A 19,250-nucleotide genomic window follows, 5' to 3' on the forward strand; every position below is an offset into this window, starting at 1 on the left:
ACGGCTCGACTACCAAACTTGTGAGCAAACAAAATAACTGCTGTCCGATGCCGTCTGCCATCTTGGTTTAAGTGGTCACATGACTGCATTATATGACCAACATGCGTCATCGTTTTTGAAAGTCTGCGTTTTCGCTGTCCACACTGCGACGGGACAGCTCCATTTTGAAATGTATGCGTTTTCAAGAGCGTTTTCAAAACGCAGCGTTTTTCCTTGGGGAAAACGCTGTCTCAGTGTGGCCGGGAGGCCAAAACTGAGAGAAAACGATGTGTTTTCAAACGAAAACGCATTAGTGTGGACGTAGCCTAGGATACCTCCTCGACACCTCATAGGTGAGGTGTTTTGAACATCACCAAGAGGAGGCCTCGGTGCGTTTGGCTTTCCGTCCACACTGAGACGGTTTTAGGTCAAGGAAAACACGGAGCGTTTTAAAACACTCTCCAAAGCAGATACATTTGAAAACGCCGTTTTCGTGTCACAGTGTGGACAGCAAAAACGGAACCTTTTCGAAAACGATGACACATTTTAGTCATGTGATGCAGTCATGTGACCAATTAAACTAAGATAGGAGGGCATTACACAGCAGTTGTTTTGTTTGCTCTCAATTTTGACAGCCCTATTAAAGATTAATATCAGTCTGTACATGCTCCAGATAGCTTTTCTTCAAATTCTTTAATTCTCACTCGCTTTTGCAACTTTGTACTTTTGTGTTACTCGCAGCAACAACTCTACCTCATTGTTAGTCCATTTAAAAAACTCGGTGCTTCTCCTCAACATTTTGCTGCGATGTCTCAAAAAGCTGGAAAGTAAATAAATGGCAGACGGAAATGAGGCAGGTCGAATCATCTTGCGTTTCACGCATACGCAGTACTGGAACGTAGGCGTTTTTGGCCGTTTCAATGTGAATGAACAACTCTGTGAAAACGACTGAAAATGATATAGTGTGGATGCGGAGCGTTTTCAGACATTTACGCCGTTTTCAAATTTATCCAGGCTACTGTAGACATGGCCTATGTCTTAGCTGGCTTGGGAATGTCTTGGTGTCCCACTGGATGACCTGAAAGAGAAGATGCAAATGTCAGGTGTGAAATGTTTTCCCATTGATGGGAATGCAAGAAAAGTTGCGGGCCCTAATTAAACAGAAGGAGGGGTACTTGGAGACTCTGCCAACCAATACAAAAATGTTTTTACTTCAGTTTATCTCTGCAACTGCTCCTGCATCAAGTAAACTATTATTATCCCAGTCCAAAAACAGGTGCTAATCACCACCTTTAATGACTACACTGACAAATATGATTTCTATGCAATTATTTTAGGAATGTCTCAGAAATAACATTTTAAAAGCCTTTTTTTGTACAGTGTGTTTATTAAAGGTGGCTCATAATTCAAATGTTCATCAGTTATAAATGCTGCTGACAAACAAGTAGAAGAAAAGAATGAAGACATGTGGGAGCAATGTGGAATGGTAAACAGTTCAAGTGATGGAGATGAATCTAACCCAGCCATCTGACAGCAGTATAAGTTGATCCTGATACTGTCAGGAAGTTCCTGTTTCTGCTGGAGAAAGGCAAGAACTCTTGCCCCAAAGCGTTTGGCTTTATTTGCACCCTTCCCCTTCAGCAGCTTCAGCACTGGTGACTTCAGCTGAAATGGATAAAAGTCCAGTACAAAGTTGTTTTCTCAGTCATGCGAAAATCTGTACAATGTGGAAACTGCAGGAAGTGCAGGTGTGAATGCATGCGTGTGTTAATCAGAGGGAACACGGGTGAGGTGATGACTGGTGGAACAGGTGGCAGCTTCTTCAACCGGCTTCTGATAGTCCACAACATAAGGCGCCTAACGGCAGGGCCACGGCAGAAGGGGAATCACTTGTCTTCTTCCTCTCCCAACCAGCGTCTCTTGTAACAAGTATGTCTGCCAGTAGGTTTAGGCATGCGAGGTTTTCTCGGTTATGTTAGATTTGTTTGTTTTTCATTTTGGCCCTTGCCCACCCATAGATGCCAAATCCCAACTCATTAGATATGTAAATAAAGACAGCAATGATCAAATGTCAACAGTCAGGTTGTGCGACTGCTTGGGACTTGGAGAAAGTGGATCACTTTCATGTTGTGTCTCAGGCACCAGTAGATGGGTTTAACAGATGGAAATCAAAGGGCACAAGTGCTTATTATGTTTCATTACTCCCCATATATCTCCCCTCTCTATTGTCCTATATTACTCTTAATGAATTTTGGTGTTGGTTTCTTTTACTCAAACAAGTCTGTCTTATGTTTCATAAAACTTAACACAACCTAACTCACAATACTTGACCTTCCATGCCAGTTAGACAGATACACAATATAACCCCCAGCTCTAGAGGGATTTTATTTGTTAGAATGTTCCATATCTTTGACATTTTACTGTTTTGTTGATGATGTCATATCCGTCAGCAGATAAAAAGGACATCATCAACACAAAGAAAACAATCAAATAGGTGGTAGAGACCAAAACAGGGTTAAAACGAGAGTCAGTTGATCAGAGGAAAGACTTGTGACTCAAATAGTAATGTTGCTCTAAACATAAAAGTAAACAATAAACCAAGTAGACATTTTTAAAACCTCAGTCTGTATCCTTGGTCCCTCCCTCTTTTGACCTCTTGCTTCCCCCCACTCTGTCTCTCTCAGTCTATCATCCCTCCTCTTGCAGACACACACGGCACTCTGGCATTCCGCTCATTCCATTATAATAAGCCACATTCCCTGGAACACTTCCTCCACTCTCTCACTGCTTGTGGTCCCTGAGTCCCAGAGCAGACACCCCCCACCCTCCTCCCTCACACCCTCTTTTTCCCTCACCCGCCCTCCTCTGGTGCTTATCCCGGGGCGGCTGTGGCTCCCGGCGCAGATAGCCACAAGCAGCCAGAGCTTCCCATTGAGTTATCTGTCCTCATCTGTCAGTCTGTCAGTCACATTTGGTCACTCCGTCCTAGCTGCTCCGTGTATGTAGAGAAGTAAAAAAATAAAAGCAACACATCCAGTATCTGGTGAAGAAAACGAAAACCAGTGGAGGAAGAGAGGCAACCTGGAGACACGGACTCCATCACACCCATGAAAGACATGGGAGGAAAGGAAAAGAAGATTCTGGTGATTGCAAATGTGCACCCAGGGTGAGTGTTGTTTCCTTACCACTGCAGGATTTTCTGTGGAGAAAGGTGGAAAATCCTTCACCGCTGTCATATTCTAATCCCTGACTTAAATAGTAAAAGAAACATTTTTGATAGTGACTATTTTTGTTAATGGCAAGAAATGCAAAGCAACATTAAACTTGCATGATGACCGTGTTTTGAATTCTAACACCTCTTCTCCTGTGGGATCGTTTGCACCAAGTGCAAGATGCCGCTTGTCCAGTTACCCATATGCTGTATGCATGTGAGACAGATTTACTCTCTGGGAAGCTTTGGCTTAAAAACTATTTGAAAAAATAAAAAACAAAACATATATTTGAAATGTAAAATATAACAAGTCTTTATCCCAAATCTCTTTCTTACACAGTTAAAGGGTTCCCATGACTGTATTTATGTGTAACAATGCAGTAAATTGGGAACATTTGATTAATGAAGTCTACTTAACTTTGTTTCAAAGCAGAAAGCAGGTGTTCTTGATGTGGACTAAAAGGAGAGCACTGCTTTGTTCTTGGCGAAACTGGAAAGTGCACTGTGTGGAAGTTCTACGGTTACACTCTGTTACTGCCTGGGTTGCTGAGTAGTTGTCAGCACGAAGGATTGGAGGGGATGTGGGCACTGAATACGCCTAATGGGTATCAGATTAGAGTCTGCATACGTACTAGGCATGTATATATGAGAAACTGCTGTTTGATTGCACAAAGTCTAATGCAACGGCCGCAAATAGTTTGCGCATTTTTTGAGAAGGCAGTGCTCATATGAACTCCATGCACCTAAAACGCATTTAAATACGCATGTAGGCATATTGTATATGGCACTTGCAATGGAATGTTGGGGTTGCCTGGGCTCAGTAACAAATTGGCTTCAACCTCAGAGAACCTCCACAGTCCGATGGCAGATCACACCTTGGCTTTAACTGTGATGAAAGCGTGCTGGCAAGCTAAAAAGGAGAGAATGTCGAGTTTAGATGGAGAAAAATAAACCTGCTGATCACTTGATATCATAGTGTCGGGCGGTCAACTCTTTTAATTTGATGCCTGTTCATTTGTAATGACCGCTGCCCCTTGAGTGCCCCCTCTAATTAAGCAGTGTGGACTGGGATTCAGGTTCAGCATTGCTGTTTCATTTTATTAGTGATCAGCACTGGTGTTGAGTAGCATGTCCTTTAACTGAGGAAATTTAAAAAGCTATGCTTTTTTAAATACTGTATGTTTTTTTTTTTAAATATACATATTATAGCCTGTTTTTATTCATTCATTTGGTGTGAGAGAAGGCACAAATATGGTTGATTATGGATGACAATATTCCCTAATATTCTACTCTCCATATAGACACACAGACACCTCCCCCACATTCCTGTGGTTTATAGGCTTTGATGGCTGTTTCCATGCAGCTACTAAACCAGGACAGCAGAGGCCCCAGAGAGAAAGATAGCAACCTGGGATTGAAGACTGTCCATTCCAAGCCACCACCCCACCCCCATTTGAGCCGACTGGCACAAGGCCTTCTATTCTGGCCTAACACTTAAAACAGGTCTCTCATTTGCCCTATTGGTGTTTCTGTGTCATGCCTGCATGATAAAAAACACGGCCCAACAGAGCTTGGCCTTAGGTTACCTCCACATGGCTGCATGGGTACTTCCTGCATACACAAATGCATCCACATGTGGACACAATGCAAGCAAACGGAAGTGCAGCCGACTTTGTGTCTCCTCGCCCCACTTAATGTTATCTTAGTTAAGTGTGACTACAAAGTGTGTGTACCTAGCAGCAGATAATTTCTGGATCTGCATTTGAAAATTTGCCACAAGAAACACTGATTGTGCAGAATTTGTTCACTGTGACTCAAATCTGTACACGGTGCTCTATTTGGAAAAAGTTGATTAATTCTCCTTCCTGTGCTCCCGTCTTTGAGCTGAAAGGAACCCAAACATATGTTTGTATTGGACACTATAAAAAGAAAGGCATCCATGTTTTTTAAAGGCGTCCATGTCAGATCTACACTTCACTGCTAAACACATTTTACCTGATTGTAAAAGTGGATATATATAGATATCCTAAAGCAGAGCTTACCAAATTGGGGGTGGGGGGGGGGGGGGGGGGCACAGAGCCATTGCAGGGGGGGCGCTGAATATGTTTCCAAACCAACTTCATTCTAAGCCAAAGACTAGAAAATATGGTGAAGCATGTCTTCCCTTTGGTTTCACCTGCACAAGTGCCGAGGTAGGTCTCCCTGCAGGATTGGTTTTCCCTTCGTCGGGAGCAGCGCTGGGCTGTTCAAATCACGGACAAACAGTATCCCACATTCTTGATAATAACTAACTACTCCTGACATTTTGGAGATGTTAGTTCTTTATACAGTAAAGTTACAGCGGGATACAAATAATATCAGGCTGATCCTGCCACGATTTGTTCCCTCGGTTCAAATCCCGGACAAACAGTATCCCACCGTTATTTATTATTACACAGGGAAAAAAAACAACTACACGTAAAATAATTACACCATGACGCCTCTGCCTTTCTAAATGGAGGGACAGTAACTGCGTGTGTGTATGTAAGCGTGTAAAACCTGCAGATAGTCAGATTAACAGTATTTTGTCTCTATCTGCTATTCTGCAATTCATCTCATGTAAACAATAACGTGGCGCACAGCGTGACGTGAAAAAATGCACATACCTTTGACGTTGCGCGGCGAACTCTGTATTCCTCGTCCACACATAAACGCAAAAAAGGAGTTTTAAAAAATCTCCGTTTTCGGTGACTCCAAACGCCGTTTACGTGTGGACGAAACAGCTGCGTTTTTCAAAAATACACGTGTAGGTGCGGACGTAGCGTAAAAGAGTTAGTAGTTTATTTTCTTACTACCTGTAATTTATTGCAGATTACTTGTATTTGCTTAATTGTTTACTAAATGTTTGAGGTGTGAAATAAACACAATGGAGCAAAATATGGGTGTGTGTGGTTGGAGGATGTGTTTGTACATTTTTCTTGTAAAACAAAGGGGGGCCTAGCAGAAAAAGTTTGGGAACCGCTGTCCTAAAGTAAGGTTAGGGTACAGTTAGGGTCCACTAAGGTTATTTATGAATGGCCCTGTTAGTGCTTTACAGTGACGGGAAACTTTATTACTCCGGCAGCATTTGTGCTGTGGCAATCATTTGAGAAGGCATAAAAGACAGGGAGGAGTGTTTTATTGCCACCTGTTGCTACTGTCTTTCATTGTGTCCCTCACTGTGATTCTTTTCAGTGTACTTTGTAAAATTAACCTGTTACAATAAACCTACAGCTGTGTGTAGACACAGAGTTTGGCAACAATCCCTAACACAAAGATATAGTTTCACCTGAAAAACACCTCATTTCTGTCTCCTCCTGCTAGTATTGGTATCATACATATATTAAAACTATGGACAGTTAATCTGAATAGATTTTTCAGATCTATAGCTTGGGTTTCAAAGGCAGGTTTGGACATTGATGTCTCCTGTTATTACTGTACCCTTGTGGCCAACTTGGCATCATAGGGGGTTTTGAAAGATGCCAACAGTTTTCTGGTGCTCATCTAAACATACACTTGAGGCTTCAAACAGTCCCAAGGGTCTTCATGATTCATTGCTACTTTAAGAGTTATGAGACACATGCAGTTTGTCCTGTCGGTTACATGGAAGGATTAGGATGGAGAAGACAGATAGGAACCCCCCTGCCATTTTATAGAGAGGGATTACTAAATGCTGCCAAGCTAAGCAAACATACACAAACTACAGCAGTGCTTGGACATGCTCACTGCCAGGGGGTACATGAAACAGCCGCATCCACAATGCCTTTATGTAATGGGCAGCTGAAACAACAACCGGAATGAGTCAAAGCGACCACAATGGAAAGCAAACTAATCAGTTTTAATTCCTGTCCACCTGGCAACAAGCCTTTTGATAGCTCATGCCTCCTAATGGTTTTACCATTTGAGGTTTTTTCCATATCTGGTGATAGCGCGCCCCTTGACCTTCACCCTGCACTACAGAGAACCCAAAATAAAGCCCTATAAAACAAACGACCGAAGGGTCAGCCTGTCTGACAGAGCAAACAGGACAGGCAAGGGCTGTGGGCCGTCTCAGCACCAGCTGACAGTCAAAACAGGCCCTCTTCAAGATAGATTTGAAGCCACAGGAAGGGCAGTTGGCAGTGTGTCTCACAGTGAGTGGCAGAAATAGTTCTTAGCTTTTAGGCTTGCATTCAATTAGTAATATGTAAAATTCACAATGTTCTGCTCATAGGCACTAAAAACCTAATATATTTATGGATTTAGCTACATGGACTCCCCAACAACTTGTTTTTAAGCATCACTCAAGGATAAAATAGGATGAAATTTGTAAAAGGAAGTCGTGGTTTACTGACAAATAAAGTGGTGGACATGTTTTCTTTTGCCATATGCACTGTGTGTGGTCACACCTGATTAAAAAGTCATTGTGAAAGCTGGTTCCATGAATCAGTATTATGAAGGAATTTTTCTGTATTCAGCTAAGCAGGAACAAAGTCTCCCTTTCCTTCCGTTCAGGATGTTTTAAATACTTCTTATTTTTAAAAAAGAGCTGCAGACATCTTTATTTACATATTATGTTTTCATTGATTCATCACATGTGAGTCTTTTCTTTCTTTCTCCTTGACTGAGTTTAATTAAAGTACTAATAATGTCAGGTCATGGGACATTTTGACAATTCAAATACTTTGCTGCCTATAAATAGAGTGAGCTCCAAAAAACTATGAAGCCAGATATGCCTTGTGGCAGCCAGAGGCATAGCTTGTAAATAATTGCACTTTATAGGATGTTGGTTTTGAGAAGCGCCTCAGCAAAAGGCTGCAGGTACAGGATGTTGTCCATTGTTTGCATGAACTGCAGTTATGCTTTGTGTTCCACCTGCTAACTGCCATCCTCATCCCGAGTAGATAAATACAGTCATTTAGTCAAATAAGTGCAATGCAGTTATTTGGGTTTTTTTTAATAGCGATGTTGATCTATTTTGCCTCTAACTGTTAATGATCGTTTGCAAATTAGTATTCACACAAATGTTCTACGACGTGTCTCATTGAAAGTTCTTGGAGAAGGGAGTACAACTTACAAGTGCACTTTAAAAGTGACATGTTATTTTCCTGCGATTCTACATATGCAAACTTTGTTCAAACATTTTCACACTTTCATCTACCTCTAAGTTTAAATGATCAATTTACCACAAACCAATTCAAAGGTGAACAGAAATAAAAGAAAACAATTATACAGTTTAAATATATCCCCACTATTAACAAATCACCAAATGTAAAAAAAAGAAAAAAGAAAAAAAAAGGCCAATATAAGAAGCAGTGACAGGTGCATCCATGGCCACTCTGTTGGTTCACTGAAGCTGAAATCCTACCCCGAGAAAGCCTCTGATGCTGAGGAACAGCTCTGGCTGTTACACACAGGTTTCATTAGAGGCTTATGCACCATGCTGAAACTGCAGCCACTCTCTGGCCTCTGTAATTGTCAAGAAGAGCTGGAACATTTACACTCTAGAGGTATAAATATCCCCAGTGATCTTCCATGACTTCCCTAGAGGCTCAACAGGTAGAGCACAGCAGAAAGCCAGCTGTCGCTAGCAGGCGTCAGAGTGGATTTCTCCACCACATCATCAGTCATCTCATTTGGATCTGACATACTGCTTCACACTGGAGGCCTGGATCAAAGCGTATGGGATGTACAGCTATTTCAACAGTGTAGATTAGAGCGAGCAAGAGTATATTGCTAATACTAAGGTATCAATCCTTTTGATATTACATGTGGCATTACTACAGGGAAAGCAATTTTCAAATCACTGAACAGAACTGCTGTCTGTCAGTTTATATTTACATGATCTCTGCATCATAAGTTTTCAGTTATCTAGAGTCACAGTGGCAACGTTTTGTCTGCACCTTGGCTCAGTTCTAATTCTGAATTTCTTTTTAATCATATTCCCTGATGGATGATTTTAACATGATATTCTAAACGTCCAAAGTGGAAGCAAAGGCTTCAGATTGATTTTTTTCCTGCTACATTACTTTAGATGAAAAGTGTTCAAACAATTTGAAGCCATAAAAATACTAATAAAGGAAAAGACAGAGTATTGTGTGTAAAGTATTTAAAAGGCAGTGCAAATAGCCTGGATTTCAGTTGTGTGATTGTGCATTTGCGCATGTGTTTTATGTGCTTCTGTCTGTCAGCTGCCCTTCAGGAAAAAAAACCCATTGCCTGTTGATGAATGATTTGCGGATCCAGTAACTCATATCAGGGGGCATCAGGGAGAACAGGCATTTTAATATTTTACATATCTCAGAGCCGCCATTAGCAAACCAGTCACAAAAGCCTGTTTGCATGGTTCTGCCAGAGGTTTCTTCCTGTTAAAAGGGAGGTTTTCCTTCCCACTGTTACCAAGTGCTTGCTCAAAAGGGGGTCGTGTGTTGGGGCTTTCTCTGCTTTATTCTGTGGTCTTATTCTTGCATCATAAGGTTGCTTGAGGTGACTGTTGTTGTGGTTTGGACCTATATAAATACAATTTAATTTAATTGAACTATAATTTTACCTGTATGTGGTTTCAAATTAGATTTTCATTGATGTTTGTCTCTCAGGAGGTGGTGAGGAATGAGATCCAGGTTATTATTGTCTTTACTTTACAATATAATGAACTCTAAGATGACTGCTGTTGTGATTTAAAGCTATACAAATATAAACTGAACTGAATCTTTTTGTGTTGATTTCTAAGACTAATGATTCTAACAGCAGATTTTATCGAGTGGGTTCATGATTGGTTGTCATAATTTCAGGTCGGACAAGAAGACTCCCTGTAACGAGTCCCTTTCTGCTAATAAAAATGGAAAACCTCCCCCATCAGCTGTACCACCACCGATACCCATGTCTCCCATTGTTGAAAAGATGGAGGGACTGAAGGCCATCCGCAACCGCAGCAACAGCCTCCGCCTGGGCCGCCTGGCCTTCTACCGACACCTGGAGAAGGTGGAGACCATGCGCTGTTTCTGGGAGCTCAAACATGTGGAGCTGGAGGGAAGAAACCAACAGGTAATATGCACTCATTCTACACTCCTCGCTGTTATTGTTCACACATTACACTGAGGTTTGTGATCGGGTGAATCACTGATCTGGATTTGGATCACTCAGTGTTGTTTTATTCAACACTAATCGGCTTAGGTAAAAGGTTCTCTATTCACTCCTGACTCAACTGACAATTAAATATCAGCTTCTCAGACACTATTCTAGTTCACAGCGCCTCATAGAAAGCGTAGCATTCATTGACTGGGGTTGGCATGCAAGAGGCCTTGACAGGTGAAGTACAGCAAGCTCACTAGAGGGCGCTGCAGGTCTATTTAATTTTTTTATTGCTCACTTGAACCTCCTCAACTCTGCCCGTCTATCATACAGTACATAAAACCACACACTGAAATGAATTTGGCTCTTCACAGGATACAGCTCCAGTTGCCACAAGATGGCAGCCCTGGACTGCTTTGCTCTGCTTATTTAGAAAGTGGATACATACTTCTAGGATTGATCGCTTTATGAATATGAGCTACAGTCAATGTCCATACGCTTGCTTCTAAGTCAATCTTAGTTTGTCAAAATTATTTTTTAACTTTAATAACTTGTTATGGTAACACTTTATAATAACTACACACTATAAAGCATTATTAACGTATTAGTAAATGCTTCATTCATTATTTACAAAGCAGCCTTTTTAAAAAGCGGCAGACTGTTGTGTGTGCCACTGAGGCAAGTGGTTGAAGTCCACATGTAAAGAGACGATTTGTGTTTATTTACATTGTAAAGCACTAAAATGCAAGAGTCCTCCTCCCTCCATCATTTGTCTATTCCAGCTGTGTGCTAAACTCTTTTAGATGCTGAAAAGAGGCTACACCAGTGCATTACACAAGCAAGAGGACAGACAACACAGACGAGGGGTAAAATGTGAAAAATTAGTGTGCCAGGACAACTTATAACTAATAAAATGTAAAAGAATAATAACAAAAATGCACCAGGGAGAGAAAGAAGGATCATGAAGTACAGGTGAACTCAATAAGACTCTAACAGGGGCATCAAAAAGAATGAGGGAAAACAATAAAAACACTGAAAATCAGCTCAGCTCAGTAAGGCAAATATAGAAGGAACACAGTAGGCACGACAAAAAAGAGTAAGAGTAAGAAACAATGAACTAAGACGTTATGACAGAAGCCCAGGCTGTGAGAACTGCATGGCAATTTTGGGCAAGACTAACAGAGTATAGAAAATCTGATAATGTACACTAACTAATGATGCCTGCTATATTTTATATGTCACATTTTAAATCTTAGTTGGCAATTTGGTGATAATGGCAACATTATTGCTGCCAGTTTTTGCTTTTCTCAGGAGAATATTATTACACACACGCGCGCGCGCACACGCAGGCCTAAAATGGCTTTTATGTTTGTACCAGCGTACTTTTTGGAGCCAGTTTAAAGGTAATAAATGACAAATTAAGAATACACTATACCTGTGGTGGAATAGAATCTACACACAACAATGCTCCACAAAACACTGTCTCTTAGGAACAACTATATGTTGTCGTAATATCGCAGGCTAGTTTCCAGATCCACCAGCATCGTTACCTAATGCTGACCCTTCTGCCCCTGATCTGTTTGTGCAGAGGTTCTCCTCATATTCCCACTGGGGAATGTTTGTCCTCCCAGGGTTCCTGCTCAGCAACATTTATGACCACTTAACCCCCCACCCCCAACTGTTGTTGCTTGTTAAATCAAGCTTGCCTTAGAGTGCTGCAGTGAAGAATCTTCAATATTATGTGAACACCTGTAAAGTCCTTTGTCTTTTTGAAAAGGTCTATTCTACACTTTTGTCAAACTGATAAAGTAAGTTTTGACAAAGAGGACAAGAAAAAGTCTCAATATCTCTTAAAGAAACATTTAGAAGCACCAAAGTAAAATATTCTTAAGAAAAAGCTGAAAACATGAAAACAGCAAAATAAAACTTTACACAAAAAAACAAACATTAACATGTTCCACTATCACTGTACAACTGACCAGATCTATAAAGACAACTCTATAAAGATAGGCAAGCATGAGAAGTCTTTTGTCTTTCTTTCTCCTCTTTTCAAAGTGAAATTAGGGGGCGATCGTGGCTCAAGTGTTGGCAGTTCGTCTTGTAATCGGAAGGTTGCCAGTTCGAGCCCCGGCTCGGACAATCTCGGTCGTTGTTTTCTTGGGCAAGACACTTCACCTACCGCCTAGTGGTGATTGCCAGAGGGCCCGATGGTGCAATATGGCAGCCTTGCTTCTGTCAGTCTGCCCCAGAGCAGCTACAACTGTAGCTTGCCTCCACCAGTGTGTGAATGAATAGTGGAATTGTAAAGTGCTCTGACAGTCTTGAAAAGCGCTATATAATGCAATCCATTATTATATTATTAATATAAATTCAGAATTTTACACATTAAATAAGTGTACCCTTACTGCTTCCTGAAGAATTAAAATCATAAATAGCAGCCAGGTGCTGATAATAAAATACACACGGTTGACTGATCAACAGCGAGTGCGAGCAGCGCTATAAAATTCTTGGCAGTTTGCTGAAGCATTCAGGTGTGTTAACACAATGCTACAGTCTTTGCAGGAGTTCACATCCCAGCAACTTCACTCAAAGTCAGCAAAAAACACAGGAGCTAAATCTCAAAATCTCTCTGCAGGCAGATGGGCAATCCCCCGAGTGGAGCGCGCACCAAACTCTGCTGCACCATAAAACCGCCTTTAGTGTGTTATGTTCAAGTTCATTACAGTAAAATAACAAAGAGTCAGAACAATTCAGTTCCTTCCCATTTTTATTTATAACGGCAAATCACAACAACAGTCACCTCAAAGTGCTTTACACGGTAAGGTAAAGACCCTGAAATTATACAGAGAGATATTATTGTAGGGTACAAACATGCGTGGTTTGTTTGGAAGGGTTGCCTGGAGACAGCCTCTTCTCTCTAAAAAAAACACGGTAACATGGCCTAGGTTTGCAAAGTTGTATCTGAACAAACCACAAGACTTCAGAAACAATGTCCTTTGGATAAATAAGACCAAAGTAGAAATGTCTGACCATAACGCAGAGTGACACCAAACAGCAGGACAAACACCTCGTGCTAACTGTCAAGCCTTAATGGTGGGGCTTTTTAGCAGTAACGGGACCAGAGCACCTTGCTGTCAAGAAAATTACCATAAACTCATCTGTATACCAAAGTATTCTAGAGTCAGTTGTGAAGTGTTGCTTTTCTGACAACTGAAACTTTGTCACAACTGGTCATACGACAGAACAAGGTTCCTATGCACGGCAGCAAATCAGCAGCAGAAGGACTGAAAAAGGAAAACCTCAAGATGTTGCGATGGCCCGGTCAAAGTCCAGACCTCAATCTGACTGAAATGGTGTAGTTGAACCTTAAGGGAGCTGTGCATAAACAAATAATAAAGTGATACGGAGAAGTTATTGTTGCTAAATGTGGTGATCCAAGCTAGTAAACACACTTTTCATAGGACTACGTAGAGTTCCATACAAATATTCCTTTTTACGTGACCTCCAATAATTAATACACAATATTACCTTAAAAAGAAGGTCCCCTTTTCCCCGTCTTTGACTCACTATGGACACCATACTGCACTTACAAAGACTTCAGCTTCAGCTCTTGTTTTAATGTCACCTGTGCTGTTGAAGAGAATGCAAATTTAGCAGCACTCAGTTGCAAGTGTTTGTTTCCAGTCATGCATGCTTGTGTAACTGTTTGCCATGAGGTGTGTCTGCAGTGATGCATGCACTTGTCTTTGCCTATATGTGAGGCTTAAGTAGGAAAAAGCGGCTGCCTGGGAGGCAGACTAAAGAGGGCTGAAACATGTATGAAGTGCTGTGTCTGAAGTTAAAGGATACCACAGGGGTCTCACTGACATGCCTGCAGCAGCAGGGACAGCAGCAGGCATCTGATTCTGCGTACAGCAACGACACCCTGAACCCTACACCACCTGTCCCCTTCTCGTCTCAGAGACAGCGTGTTCTCTCCTTTTAGGTCCTGTGGTGGGAGGTAGGGAGGAAGCCGGGTGGAGGGTGAATGGGTGGCTGGGTGGGCGGGTGGCTCGACTCCACAGAAACCCTGTCCTCTTCTGATACCGCTGCAAGCAAACGATTTAGCATTACATGATACAGGAGCCTAGCTATTTCATAAATAAGGCCTGCTGCCTCTTCCCTTGTCAACATCTTGTTGCCAGCCACCCAAGCCAGCAAAGAGCCTGAAATAAGACGGACAGCCCGTGCAGGCAGACAGCGGGGACAGGAAGAGGAAGAGGAAGGCTTCCATCATGGAGAACTTCCTAAGGGATAAAGATCTTTGGATCTTAGGCAGTGTGTGTCTGGTGGCCACTTTTCTGTGGCGACGGCTGTGGAAATTATTCTCCACAAAGAAGAGAAGAAAGACTACATCATCTTCAGATGCAGAGGTAACAGAGTGAGACAGTAGTTTAGGTCAATGCAGCTGTGCTACATCTGCACAGGTGAATATGGGAGCATGCATGAGGGTCACTCAATCTAAACAGCACAAGTGTAAACAGTAAGAAATATAGAAATGGGGAAATCTGGCATCGCTCATGTTGTGGAATATGTTAGAGCCTGACAAGCTGCAGCTCTCTATTAAGCAGAAATTAAGTAATGGATGTTGTCACATTATCACTCAGAGGGATGCTGTCTTGATGCCAGAGTGATGCAATCTGATTCTGAGATTCTGTTTGTTAGTGGTGATTGTTGCTTTGACCACGTCTGTCCTGTAAGAGAAATTCTTATATCAATTAACCTCCAGGTAAAATAAAAGTGAAATGAAAAAGAGAAACAAATTAGTTTTAATGATGATTCGAATAAACACCACAGTAATTAATGTGTATTAGTTTTTGCACAAACTGATTTTCTGGACTTTCAGATGATTGGCAAAATTTCTGTTAATAATAAAATAACAGATTCTGTTTAATAATGTGCAGCACTGGCACCTATATGGATGATCTGAAGTGAGAAGGCCTCCATGCTAAAAGAGCACACATGCACACACTTTGGTGGCTTGTGATAGCAGAAGCCATTGGCACTGCGTGCAGGTATTTTGATTATCATATCTTTGCAATGAAGATCTTAAAATATCTCAGCTCAGCTATGCTGGTGTTATCTGTTGGTAGTGTCTGATTTCACTCCAAGAAGAAGAGTTGTGTTTCTGATGAGGTCCGTTTGATAGACGGTAACTGTAAAGTGGCAGTAAGACTAATCAGCTCAGTTATCTCTGGCATCACTGACATTTTTCATCTGCACTGAGGTTGAACTGCTGACGCCCAGTCAACATGCTGCTTTAATGAAACCCAACAACAACAATAGTATTGAGGCATGTGAAGCCACATTTCATGCCTCTGAAGGCAACGTGTGAGTGTCAGTGGAAAACATAACGTCATCATACATGCGTCAAACACATGTCACCAGGAGTGACATCTATATTGATATCCAACTGCACTTAACTCCACCACTCCATGCAGACAAGCCTATGCCCTCCACACTTAAGCATACTGTGTCCAGTAAGCCGGTTTATTATGTTAACATAATCCAGCAGGAAGGAAATGTGACCCACTCCCCATAAAGCTGGGTGCTGTGGTGCTTCGGCAGTTAATGTCTGTCAGTATCAGCTTAATCGTTTTATTGCTCTGTCTTCTTCTCCTCACACTGATCGACTACCGTTAGATTTATAGCTCTGCTTATCATTTCTACTACTGTCACAGCAACTTTCAGGGTTTTTAAAGTGATTCGTAGCCTGTAGGTGCAGCGGGTTAATCCTGTTTAAAAGAAATCTGTCCACGGTGTTAAAGCAAGACAGCCCTCTGCAGAATCGAAAATATCACTGCACACCTGAATGACATTCAAGCTGTAGGAAAAGCCTTTGTTAAAACAAACTCCACTTCATGGTTTTTTCTAAACGATTGCAATGGTCCATTCATGCCAAAGTTCACTAATTTAAATGCAATGCTTGTCTTTAACGTTGTGTTTGCACAAAAAAACAGCCAGCAGAACAAAATAATAAATAATAAAATAATAGCTACTTAACAGGGTGTATCAAAAAGAATCATGTGATTTCAAAAGGCAAAACTAAAAGTAATGGACAGAAGCTTGCGGTCAATTTTAAAACAAATGGCTGAATGTGACGTTTTACATCCAAAACACTGTTCTCAAGTCATCGTGTCCCACTCTGGATGCACGGCATATGTCCATACTACAGCCAAACTCATCTCATACTTCTGCAAGCAAGTCTGGAGTCACTGCAGCCACCGCTACTTACCCACAACCACGTGAAACTCATGACTCCTTTCTCGCGGTTCGTGATTCGATCGTTACCGGTGAACCCGATTAAAGACTTTAAATGTTGGAGGATTCTTTTTCATAGACTCTATATTAAGTGTACAGTGTGTAAAATGTCACCACCATATGTCAGTAGATTGCTGATTGCAGTAAGTTATGTTTTCTTACTGTGAAAGATCCACGACAGACTCGACCACTCGTTCATGCTTTCAGCATACTTTTATTAACTGCGGTTGCTGTTGCACACAACTCGGCTATAGCTCTGCAGATCACTGCCAGACACACACCAACAACCACAACAGTCAGTAAGCATAGATGCTAAACGCGAGGCGTGATTGTGGATACTTTTGGAGTTCGATACAAGTAAATGAGTCAATGAATTTCACCTTTGTCCAATAACACTGATACTAAGGACATCAAGAACATTTCTGTTGGTAAGCACTTCTATTTTTGCTGCTGTGTTTTAAGTGGTCGCTTAGTTTAAGAATAAACTCATGCATGATGTAAGAATGTAATCAAACTGTGTGATTTTTGTGACATTCGACAGAGCAATGCTGGAGGAGGAGAAAGACAGAATGAGAAAGAGATGATGAAAATATACATGTACACATGTTCAATCAAGATATATATAGTTTGAAAGTGCAATCTGTGATCTTTAAATTAAAAGTAACTTATGAGACATATGACACCAGGACAGCTGTGATAGTACTCAGGATGGTCACATTTCTCATCCTGTTAACATTTTGTCACCTCATTGTCAGATCTTGCTGTCACTTACAGACAGGTGTGCGTAACTAAGCAAGAGATGCAGTCTTTTGCATTCTATTTAACATTAAAGGACTAGTGTTGGGACTGAAATGGGGAAAAAGCCTTAATCTTGTCTTCAACTGGAGTGTGGAAAAAAGCCTGTTTAACATAAATTTTCTATTAAACAACAGTGTGAGAGCATGAGACACAAAGAGGAAGGCTGTTCACACACCACAAACTGAAGAGTCACCACACTGGCAATGTTTTGTTTCCCTTCTCTTGCATCATTGATAAAACAAAATTGCCTCAGCAGGGAGGCATTTAATTGTTTTAATTAAGTCAAAGTGTTCAAATGTGTACATTTATGTAACTCAGCTCTTTTGTCATACTGACTGCCACAAAGACTCAAGGTAGTTTTACACTACAAGCCCCATTCTCTCAAACAGTGAGTCCAGGGATCAGCTTTTATGGGTTTAATGTCTTAAAAGCAAATTTCAGCTACAATATGCTTGGCTAATGCAATTATGAAATTCCAAATGAATTTGTATAAATATTGGTGTTACAGATCAGTTGTAGCTGATATAATAGGCAAATAAGTTAAATAATTACCATGACTTTCATGCATCCATCCATCCTCTTCCGGTTATCCAATTCAGGATCACCGGGGAGGCTGGAGCCAATCAAATCCAGTATTGTAAGTTTACAATCAAAACCAGTCATCTGAATTTGATAAGATAATTTGAACCGTGGGTTTTTGTATGAGGCTTGTGAAGAGTAAACTGCAGCTTGTGTTAATACATGTGAGTATGACTAATGTGAGAAGGGTTTCTCCAGCTTCAGATTCTCACACTCACATAGCTCAGATAAAATTAGCACACATGCAAATACATGAGGGATAGAGAAGAGCCCATAATGGTTTGAGTCTCACAGTCATGACACAATGAAAAAACACAAAGAAAGACATTCAGAACCGAGAGCCGCCTTGTTTTATAGGCTTAATTGTCTAAACTGAGCAAAACTACTTTTAGAAATAATGTAGATTCATTTTTTTTAGACTAATGACTTTTATATTGAAAAAGATATTTTCACATTATGCCATGTGCAAGCTGGGAAACAGTTATATTTGGTGGATACATAGTCACATGTTTTTCTTTTACTGCACTATTGCCCTGTATCCTAAAACCAAAAACAGGCTGTTTAAAAAGCTGTTTTCTGTTAAACAGGTGTTGGGTATAAAATGGGTTTTGGTGAAACATACCCGTCCTTTTAATTCTTATTTTCTACTCAGAAGTAGACTTTTCCCCCCAGTTGTTTACTTTTCATTGTCAACAAACACAAATAAATATACACGGGCAAAGCTGTGTGTCAATGCAGAGCTCCAAAAGGAGTAATTTCCGTATCCTTTTTCTTTCCTGTTGTATCGCTCTAACACAATGATGATCACTGTATTTCTTTTTTTATTCCTTTTACCTTTTATATTTAAATGTTGAGAAATTTCAAGGTTTATGGTGTTATCATCAAAAAATGGTGCTGATGTGTTAAACAATTTTAGGTTTAAATTTCTTTAGCGTCACTATCAGTAGATGGTAATATTGTTGGCATGTACATAGAAGTGTGAGTTTATTGTACTTTGAAGTTTGAAGTGGAGAAATCTAATTATTCTTCATCTGGTTATCAAAAAGAGTTTTCTCCATGAAGGCTAGGTAGTAAGCAAATTGTTTCAGTACTATGTATTTACTTTATGTGGGCTGACCCACATGTTTATTTTGTTGGAAACACTCACTAGTTCATATTTGGCACAGTCACAACTACCAGAGCCATCTGAAAGATCTTTGGCAAGTGTTCTCATAGAGTGTATATTATTGATGCTAACTGCTTATTAATGCTAAGTGACAGACTGAACAAATACAGACTTTAACTCACCAGAACCGAAGCCCAGACGTCCTCAGCG

The 19,250-nt window shown here is 40.8% G+C and overlaps 1 protein-coding gene across 1 annotated transcript in view; it reads left to right on the forward strand.

Annotated features, from left to right (window-relative positions):
* The first annotated feature begins 2,870 nt into the window (after positions 1-2,870).
* mylk4b (myosin light chain kinase family, member 4b) overlaps positions 2,871-19,250 on the forward strand; it is a 37,126-nt gene continuing 20,746 nt past the window's right edge. Inside the window, exons 1-2 of the mRNA XM_086269339.1 lie at positions 2,871-3,145; positions 9,979-10,231. Coding sequence (XP_086125465.1) covers positions 3,087-3,145; positions 9,979-10,231 — 312 coding nt within the window. The 5' untranslated portion in view covers positions 2,871-3,086. The remainder of the gene's footprint in view (positions 3,146-9,978; positions 10,232-19,250) is intronic.

The sequence above is a fragment of the Aulonocara sp. 'chitande type north' Nkhata Bay genome, linkage group LG17 (assembly GCF_057382095.1).
Source record: "Aulonocara sp. 'chitande type north' Nkhata Bay isolate Kocher_YH1m ecotype deep benthic linkage group LG17, A_spYH_male_GT1.1, whole genome shotgun sequence".
NCBI classification, from domain to species: Eukaryota; Metazoa; Chordata; class Actinopteri; order Cichliformes; family Cichlidae; genus Aulonocara; species Aulonocara sp. 'chitande type north' Nkhata Bay.